The following is a 10501-nucleotide window of genomic DNA, read 5'->3' as shown; positions in this document are numbered from 1 at the left end:
TGCGCGTCGTCCATGCTTTCGCGTCACTCGTGTAGTTTCCAATCCACACATTCGCGTCAGGCACGCGAGCGTGTCACTGCAATTTCCTCCATTCGCGCGGTCGCATGAGCCATGCACCCGTGTCACTTTTCGCTGGTCATCTCCTCAATTTCTTGTGTTCCTTCCATCTTTGCAAGCTTCCTCTCCATTCTCTAAGCCATTCCTGCCCTATGAAGCCTGAAACACTTAACACACAAATCACGACATCGAATGGTATAAAGGAGAATAAAAATATTCAATTAAAAGATCTTTAGGAAGCAAATTTTTAATCATAGAATAATTTTAGGAAGGAATTGTGAATACATGCAAATCATATGAATAAGCGGGTGAAAGACTTGATAAAACCACTCAATTAAACACAATATAAATCATAAAATAATGGTTTATCAGCGTCCCCTTCTTCCTCTGCCACTTTGGTACCCTCTAGCTCGGCCACAAAAATAAGGATATCGACCTCGAGGAGGACCTCTATGACCCCACTGTGGGTTACGCTTAAGCATCCCTATTCTAGAACTCTTGGTAGTTACGAATCCACTGTACACCCAGAGTTTGAGAACGACTCATAGGTACAGCAACATTCCTCTGGGGGCCACCAAAACTTTGTCCCTCTGCTCATCGAATTGGATGTTTCTGGCGAGCTTGCTCTTCCTTGTGTGCCAATTCCTTCTTCATCCTTTCTTTCTTGAAAATTGCAGTGGCTTCAACATCAAAAACTATATTGCATCGAGGACATAGATATACATCCCGATCTTTCAGTTTTTGCTGCACTAAAAAATCTAACAACCCACCTCCTGCCCCAGGGTAAACAGATCAGACATCCAATTCGAAACTCCCCAAGGCCACATCGAAGTCGTAAGACATCCCAACCATGTTCACACCAAAATATGGCTTAGCAAAATTGGCTTTACTATCAAAGGGATCATAATTGACCTTCATTTCTTTCTTTCCATCATCGAATTTTAATCGCCCTTCCGTGATAGATTCTTGTATCAAATCCCTGAAACAGACACAGTTATTAGTCGAATGACTAGTTGCTTGATGAAAGTTACAATAAGGTTTTCCTTTTAAATCTTTCACTGAAAGCAAAGTTCTGCCCTCAGGTAAAACTAACTGTTTATCTTTAAGCAACACATCGAATATATGATCTGATTTTGAAATATCGAAACTATATCTTTTTCCACTTTTCTGTTTTAAATCATTCGACTTTTTACTATTTGGGATTTTCTTAAGTAAGGAACAAACGTAAGGTGGACCTTTCTTAAGTTCAGCCAAATCAACTTCTGCTTCCCAATCGAACTCCTCATCAGAGGATTCCATTGCCACATAAGAAACTTTCTCCTTTCAAGAGAAAGATTTACTCTTTAACTTCCTTTCATCAGTTTTATATTTCTCTTTTTCTTTTTTTAGAATTTCAACCTGACAGACCCTTTCAGCCAAATGAGCCAAGTCATGTATATGAACATCAGGTAACTTTCGTCGCATATAAAATCCTAACCCCATAATCACTATCTTTACTACCTTGATTTCAGGGGGAGAAACATAACATCGACTTCTAGCATTTTTGAAATGAATCATGAAATCATCGATGGTTTTACCATCTTTATGTTTCAAAGCTACTAAGTCGGTAACTGCCACATTTAGTTCTCCCCGATAAAATTGGGCGTGAAAAGCGTTCTCTAACTGAGCCCATGTTGTCATTGAATTCGGTCTAAGATTTGAAAACCAAGTAAAAGCATTCTTTGTTAATGATGAAGGAAAAAACTTCATTTTCAAATTTTCATCATTAGCCAAATTTCCAATCCCGAGCAACATGTTCAGTAGTTGACTCCCTAACTTCTCCAGCAAACTTTGTAACTATCTTGGGGATTTTTACCCCTCTTAGCACTTCAGCCATTTGAACATTATGAGAAAAAAACTGACACAAAATGGGGTCGTTTCACAAATCCTATATTAATCCAACCCGATTGAGGACATCTTTCACAATTCTTGTGACTTGATAACGCTCACCGACTTGGTTAGCACGTAATCGAGCCAAGACATCGTCAGCATTTTGACCACGAGGAATTAACTGAGGATTTTCTCTTCCCCTAAGATCATTTTCATTTTGAAACAAAATTTCAAAATCCTCGTTAGCTCTTCTTGCATTCTGCCTTTCCCCTTCATCATAATCAACGATTCGCGCAATTCGTTCGACTTGCCTCGCAAGACGATCAAACTTCGTTTCGTGATCAGCTATCATGGGATTTAGAATTGTAGTCATTTGTTGAGTCAATAAATTGACGAAATCATTATGACTTTCTTCTATATGTTGTCGAAATGCTGCTATTGAATTAGAAGCATTCGATGTAGAACCCACATTACTCAGGATGTTGTTGTGAAATCTGAACATTATTTACTCCACTTGCATCTCCAAATCGGATTGGAGTGCCAAAGCCACTTACTAGTGGCGTATAAGCTGGAGAAAGGCCATAAGGAGGCCAACTAGCAGTTACTTGGGGCTATATTGGTGTTGGATTACCACAGGGACGAGTATTACGCCCATTATTTCCAGCATGCACATTAATAACCGCCACACTTTCACTTGCAACCACACCTTCCGAACGTGAAGTAACGTCTGAAGGTTGTACAACTACTAGTGCACTGTCATTTGTGGATGAACCACCATTCACATTCGAAACTTCTTCCGCCATGTATATAATCTTTCCACTCCTTAATTGCATACACTATGATTACACCAAAATCATTTGACACACTTAAAATTTAAAACTGTCCCATCAGGCGTGCCAATTTGTTTTGTCGATTTTTAGCAAATCGATGGTGGTTCGATAGCTAATAGTTTGGGGGCAAAACCTACTACTCTTTGCGAGTACCAGTTTTCTAAAAGTGCATCAAAGAGCCTTTAATTAGACAAGATTCGAGACAACTTGAAAACATAAGTAAAGACTTTGAAAATAAATTGACTGAAATTGAAATGAATTGCATTGAATTTAAATAAAGCAATAGCCTTCGATTAAATCAAAGGACTTTGAATTCCAAAAATCAAAGTGCATGAATGTAAATTGGACAAGAATGTTAAATGTTGCTTGAAAGATAAATTTGCAAGAAAAGTAAAGTTTGCAGAAAATGTAAATGAAAAAATTGAAAACAAGTGGAAGGAACCCTACAGAAAATTGACTCGAAGCAGACTCAGAAATTTACTGGAATGTGAGTGAGCGTGAGTGATTTCTAAAGCAAAATTCCAACCTTAATTATGTGTTTCCTTCGCAAGAGAAGAGTGTTGATTATGTGGTTAGCGTAGTGGTCTAGTGAAGAGGGTTATTGGTGATTGTGGTGACCATGGTAGTGGTGTTTGCAACATGCCAACATCCCATACCTATACTGCTAGTATAATTTTTTTTTATTTGCATTTGATGGAGTAAAGACGGCTCAGATGCAAAATGCAATCTTAACACAATCTTAGTTTAAGATACCGTGAACATTCATATAAAATGCCTTAAAATTATCTTTATAAAAAAGAGAAAAACCCAAATCAGCCCTCACAATTACCTCGAAAGACAACGAGGCCCCTGACAAAAAAAAAAACCCAATCCGGCCCCTGACAAAAAAAATAAACCCAACTCGGCCCCTGACAATTACTTCGAAAGGACAACGAGGCCCCTATGCCAAAAAAAAATAAATGTTATTTTTTTTAGCACAGAAGCTAATCTGTCCCAAAAAAATTTTATCAGGGACTGAATTGGGTGTTTTTTTTTCTTGGGGGCCTCATTGTCCTTTCGAGATAATTGTCAGGGACCGGATGGGGTATTCACTCTATAAAAAAACATTCAATTCAGCATTTACCTTTTTACGAAATGATTATAACTTGTTCTTTTCTTCTAATGAATATTTTTTCATTTTAGTTTAATTGAATGAATATTTTTGGGGAAGGACGGTTGATGCCAGCGGTGGCAATTCAACCCTCCTGTTTAAATTATATAAACAAGGCATCTTAATTAGTTCTGATTTCTGAATCAATGTTAAGAGAAGCAAGACGATTAAAGTGAAAGCATTTATCATTCTTTGACAAAAATATTAACACCCTAAATAATACACGATAAAAGCAGCACGGGAAATCATATTGAACGCATCGTTGTTTTGTAATTAACATGTCTCCTAACATAATGTATGCAATAAATTGCACTTAGGAGTTGGGACTCAACACTATTTTAAACTTTCTAATTGAGAACTATTAAACAATAACATCCTACTTTCCTTTAATTTCCTGTAACCAACACAAAGGACTCTGCACAAAAAATGGGGGGAAGAAAACCTCAGGTAATTCAGAAGAACAAAACAATCAAAATACACCCATATAATTCGGTTGGCAAGATAGCAACCAATGACGTTGAAACCTCCTCAAACTGTATCACATACTATGTTTGAACCCCCTAAGTTGACATCTATTATTCAATGGGAGGGTTGAAAACCATTTCCTGCATTACAAATTTTCGGTAAGTGTCATATCCATAGGAAAACTTCATTATGATAAAGGAAACGTAAAGTAATTAATTAGGACAAACCTGATCACACACAGGGCAAGTTTCACTTCTTTCCATCCACTCCAGGATGCATGCAAGGTGAAAATGATGGTCACATTTGGTGGTGAGTTTTGGATTTTCTGTATCATACTCTACAAAAAGATGTACATACATCAACAACTCATTACCAACCAAGAATAAATGTCGCAACATGATAAATGACTTAATTGTATCGCCAGCTAAAGAAGCATAATAATATTACCTTCTAAACAAATTGGGCACGAATCCTCCTCTTCAGCTAAATTTATAGGTTTTCTCAACTTTGGAAGTTCAATCTCAGAATCCTTAGTTGACTCGAGTTCTAAATCAGTCTGAGCTCTGCCTTCTGATTCTTTCAGCTCTTCCAATTTAGTTGAGGTCCCATGATTATCTCCAGCAACTGGTTCTTGAATCGAATTAGAATTCGTAGATTGTAAGGAAGCATTACTCTTGTCTCCAACAATTTCTTGAGCCACAGATGGTGTGTGAGTGGTACCTAAGGTGACATTGAAGGGAATAGGAGCAGGAGGTGGTCTGTAAGTATCGGGGCTTGAAGTATCTAGATTAGTATCAACTAAGAGTCGCCCAGAGAAAGCAGACGCAGCACCCGGGTGAGATGAAAGTGGAACATGCTCCTCTGATGCTCTTGGGTACTGCAGATAGAATGTAACAAATGAAGCAACATTATAACACACTGGATGAGGCCAATAGAAAATAATTAGCAGAAAGAGATGATAAGCTAATACAAGAAGCAGACGTTAAAATCCCATCAAAATAATTAAAGGTCCATGTTACATGTTAGTAAATGGCTAGGTCGGTGGTACTCTGAAAGTATCTGTCCTAAGGCTGGCCCTTCATTTATGAATACATCAAACTAGCCTTTATTGTCAAGTTATGCCATTAAACTGGTCTCAAAGTAACATCAAATTAGTCTCTCAAGAAGACAACTGATGACATTTGATGATCAGCAGTGAACCAATTTGATGGTTTTTTGAGTCTTAAGAATTGCTCAGGTGAGCTCGGGAGGCGGTTGGCCAAACCCCCTATGGTAAGTTGCAAATCTGGCATTTGAAAACTTGGTATTGCAGGTATCTGTCTCAGATCACAGTCCACTTCCACAGCCACCAATTACTTCTAGGTAGTTTAATGTTTGACTTTTGATCATGGTGAACCATAGACTGAATACTTTGTAGGACAAATCGTTTTCCTTCCTCCAAATGGACAGAGTTCACTGGAAACACTCCAAAATCCCCCATTAGCAGGTAGCAAACTCGGTTCTAATTTGTAAACAACTCAAAAAGTCATGTATATTACATGAACTGAATAGTCATAAAATTTCTCCTTCGGGGTTGTTAGAGAGTAAGCAATCAAGTTAGACAAGAGCTAGCAGAAGATAAAGAGTATGAAATTCAAGTAATGAAATAGGATACTAACATAGTAGTATGCAGTTGGAGCGCTCAATTCGGTCACTTTGGGAGAACAACAACAGCAACAACCGCCCATCGCCCCTTATCTCCAGCACCAAAATATCACTATTGCCACTGATTGCATTATTTCACCTTTATCAACATATACACAAATATATTCACAGTTACCTCAGATTGATTAATAATTAATCAAGTACAAGAGCAGGATTATAATTAAGCTAAACACATCGCAAATTGATTGAAAAAGCAAAGGAAAAAAGTTATCTGTTTATCGGAAATTTACAATAGTGCGTGGAAGCTACTCCACCGCCACCGAAAGAGAGTAATAATACCCTACTTTCCAGAATAGAATCCAATTCATCAAAACCTATCACCAACTCGGAGGAAAAAAAAAACAAAGAAAAAAGAAACAAACAGAAGCAATAGGACATGGTGCAGTAAAGAGACGAGATTCAACAACAATCAGATTACGCTGTGATTTCGATTGAAACAAAAGAAAAGCGTAGCATATATAGAGCTCATAGGAGATTTCAGAAAATTATATTTAAAACAATAATCATAAAAAAAAGAAAGAAAAGCTGATGAATTAGATGAAGAGGGAGTAATCGATGAGTTGAGTGGAGCTGTACTGAAAAGCAAAGAAGATGAATATGCGAGGGAGTGATGATATGAAATCAGCAGACAGGATTGGCGATGGAGGTTTCGTACCTAACGATTGAGAATTACGGCGAGGGCGGGCGCGTGAGAATGGAAAAATCGAAGATTATTGTTCAGCTAAAAGGAGGAGGAGGAGGAGAAGGAGAAGAAGAAGAAACTGCGGGAGTAGTTGCTGTAGCTGATTATTTGACACGATGATGTGGTGTGCCAGTTGCCCAGTGCGGGGGTTTACGTGTACGAGAAACACTTGCACGGAAATTTGAAAATTCCTCTCATCTTAAATTACTTCTTTGACCCCTTCCTTTACTTCTTTATTCTTCAAGGTCACATCTCAACCCTTCACTTTTTCTGGGGCCCGCTTTCTAATGCTGATCAACGGCTTACACCTAACTCCGCTACCCCTTCCACACGGGATCTAGATTCTCTGATATTTAATAGGATAATGATAATGATCGAATAAACAAATACAGAATATTATGAGTATTTTTTTTTCCGATAAGTATAGAATATTGTGGTATAAATATAATTTAATTACTAGTATATATAATTTGATAAAGGAGAAAGGTAAACTATTACATGTGTTTAATATCTTAAAAATAAAAGCTATTAAGTATATGAATTAGTGGTGACAAATTTAAATAAGAGATATGAGATTTTAGATTCAAATTTATAATCGTCAATTAATGTATCCAAAGAACAAATATCTGATAATTATAAATGATCGTACCTGTACCAGTATCTTTTTATTTAAAATTTAAAAGTACAATTAATGAATTAATACGAAGTTATATTATTTTGTGCATACAAAGTTACAAACGTAAAAATGAATATTTTGTCATTACTTTTAACATTAGTGGCCATGAACTTTATTACGAGTAATGGAAGTGGAAGTGAGGCCTTTGTCTGCAATGGGAGGTGTCATTTGTGCTTGGGTTTGTCGTTTCCATCAAGGTGATTGCTGAATCGGACATCCTGCAAGGACAAATTAAACTATATTCTCTTCACTAAAATAAGATACAAGACAAGTTGATCAAAAATTAATGATATAACTTCATATCTTTTACATAAATTTAGATTCTATAATTTGCTGAAGTGCATGTATCAAAAGAATTTATAAACTAAATGTACTTGAGCAATCAACATCAAGTTGGATACTTTCACAACAGTTGCTTACACAGATAATATAAAACACGTCACTTCCTATAGAAACCTAAATATTTTCACAAATAGTGAACCAGATGAACACATGACAATGTGTTGCCAATTTTTTTTTTGAGGAGTGCTAGGGGGCCAGCAGAATTTGTGAGTTGTAGCCATCAATTAGCCATCAATAGTGTATTTAATAGTGTGAGATTTCATCTAATGGTGGAGAATCACTCATTTTCCTTCTGCTGGCTAAGTGCTAGCCAAATTTTAATAAATCTGCTGGTCTCCTGGACTTTCCCTTTTTTTTTATTTTTATCACTTTATAAAGCACTCAACATAAGTGTACCATCTGACCCAAAAGAAAGGAACATGATTGGATCATATACTATGAATTATTGTTCTTAAGAAACAGAACATGATGTAGGGAACCATTAAACCATAGTGTACACAGCCTCCAATAATAGATAAGAAAGTTGAATTGGTGTTATTTTGACTTCTTTTATTGCCTTCACAAAATTAGTAAATAGCATAAGTTTGAGAACACTGTGATGCACAAAAAACTTACCTCAACAAAACAGCAGCAAGTACAGATCTCAAGAGCTCAGATCTGGATGGCTGAGTCTTATGTATTTCTGAGGAAGAAAAATGTGTATGAGGAAACCAGCCAACTTTCATTTTGTAATTATGTGCTTTTAAACATTTTTGAAGGAACATTAGATGGTAATATCATGGCACCAAACAACTAGTTTACCTTCTTATATATGCATCTACATATCTAATTGAGATTGGATGCTACAAGTGGCAGCAAGTCTATCTTCTTGTGGAAGTCCAATCAAAACGAGGACATAAGATGATGCAGTAAGCACTATAGTATTAATTCACTATATGCTCATAAAGAAAAATACTAAACTCCGATAAACCTTCAACAGCGAAAAACACAGTGCTTCATACATAATCTACTTGATTATTATCAAATAACCAGTTGTTCTTAGAAAGATTGTTATCATTGTTGTGACCTATATGAGATCATTAACAAAGGTAATTAAATTGAACTGCAACAGATATATAAACCAGAAACGAAATACTAATCAACCACGCAAAAACAATTAATGCAAAGATGACAAACTTTTTGACTAGCCTGCCAACATTGATCTCAAGTTGATCATGAGTCCACACCCTCTCTAACAGTTGAGACTTGCAGCCTGTTAGCTATTAATCAACAACCACCGTTGTGTACCTCGCAGCTTATCTGGCGTTTGGCTTCTATCTGTAAAAGCGAAGGAGGGAAGAAAAATCAATACTAAATTGAATGGGAAAAAATTTTACCACTACCCCATGTATAGAGAAAGCTGATTATTTGCAGAATCTCCATTAATATCCATTCCACAATGCTTTGATTTCAAGATAGTGTGGTGACCATGACGAACATGAAAGTAATTCATACTAATGTAGGAATAAAAGAAATGGATGAGTCAAAGGGATTGAAAGGGAAAAATGAAAGTTACTTACACCTGAGCTATGCAGCTGGCAACACCTGAGATGCATTGAGATGTTTCGTATGGACTTTGAAATCACACATCTCAGTTACTTACAGTTGATATTGAAACAAAAGTAAGAGCAATAATATAAGAAGAGCATAACAAGAGAGTTAATTTTGATGCAGTCATATTCAGTCACGATTGAAAATTAGTTATTTTTATTGATACGACAATACATGTTGATTATGTAAACCTTGAAAACTAAATCTAATTAAAATTCCATTTTCCTCACACTCACACACCTTCATTTTTGGTGTGCTTCTATATTCCCAATTTTGGTGTCTTAAGTTCCTCTTTATTTGCTCTGTCTCTAGCAACTTTATCAATTATTTGACTTTTCCACATGTGGAATTATGCATCAGATCTTAATTCAACAAGGATTAATCCCAATCCTATAAAGCAAGATGCGAAAATACCTTTGGTTTGACATAATATTGACATTTATCCAAGTTCGAGAGTTTTCAAAAGCATCAAGAGGAGTGAGTGGTGAATCTTGATGACCGAAAAAAAAAGGATGAATTTTGATAGGTTTGTGTGCATACTCTTCACTTTGTTGTGTAAATTCAAGCATTTGAATTGGTGATCCTTGACTTCATTCCTAGTTTTTCTTCTGCCACCGTTCTACTCATGGGACAGCTAGTCTGCTACGCTGTCAATTGTGATGGAATCGCATCACCGAGATATGTGAATAGTAGTAACCGTATCATGAAAATGTAGAGGAAAAAGAGGAACCCTAACGGCACTGCTCTTGTTCCTTACACCCTCCACATAGTGCAATTACGCTATGCTATGCCTATGCAATAAGCATGCAAAATTGGAGATGGAAATGCAGCGGCAGCATAGAACTGAACAGAACATTTGTCTTCTTTTATTTATTTATTTTTTTGGTTTTGAAAAAATGAACAGAACAGAAAAATAAGATACAATAAAATAAGATCCCATTTATACGTTTCTCAAGGTGCATAAACGCTAACCTTCGACCCATGTAGGGTTTTGCCAACTGACACTAACTTGTAACCCAGCAAAGTTTGACCCAAAGTTGTCCAAAGTCCAAACTACAAAGAAAAAAAGTTTGACCAACGTTATGCAGTTCTTAGTTCTTACAATTTATCCTCTCCACTAACAAAATTCGATATTC

At 36.5% G+C, this 10501-nt stretch overlaps 1 protein-coding gene and 1 long non-coding RNA gene across 3 annotated transcripts; both read right to left on the bottom strand.

Annotated features, from left to right (window-relative positions):
- On the bottom strand, positions 4124–6930 carry LOC107630771 (probable E3 ubiquitin-protein ligase RHB1A). 2 transcript variants are annotated; one of them, XM_016333998.2, is made up of 5 exons: positions 6731–6930; positions 6030–6154; positions 4819–5248; positions 4599–4708; positions 4124–4511 (listed from the first exon to the last, which is right to left on the bottom strand). In XM_016333998.2, the coding sequence occupies exons 2-5, from the start codon at positions 6096–6098 to the stop codon at positions 4482–4484; spliced, it is 639 nt and encodes a 212-aa protein (XP_016189484.1). In that variant the 5' UTR covers positions 6099–6154; positions 6731–6930; the 3' UTR covers positions 4124–4481. The 2 variants fall into 2 exon arrangements, with proteins under 2 accessions (XP_016189484.1, XP_016189485.1); XM_016333999.2 differs by lacking the exon at positions 6731–6930 and adding an exon at positions 6306–6389.
- LOC107634572 lies at positions 7426–10329 on the bottom strand. Its single transcript, XR_002359605.1, has 2 exons — positions 8391–10329; positions 7426–7651 (listed from the first exon to the last, which is right to left on the bottom strand). It is a non-coding gene; the product is annotated as an uncharacterized LOC107634572 (long non-coding RNA).

Source organism: Arachis ipaensis, chromosome B03 (genome assembly GCF_000816755.2).
Source record: "Arachis ipaensis cultivar K30076 chromosome B03, Araip1.1, whole genome shotgun sequence".
Taxonomy (NCBI): Eukaryota; Viridiplantae; Streptophyta; class Magnoliopsida; order Fabales; family Fabaceae; genus Arachis; species Arachis ipaensis.
This window is presented reverse-complemented; position numbering and strand designations above follow the sequence as displayed.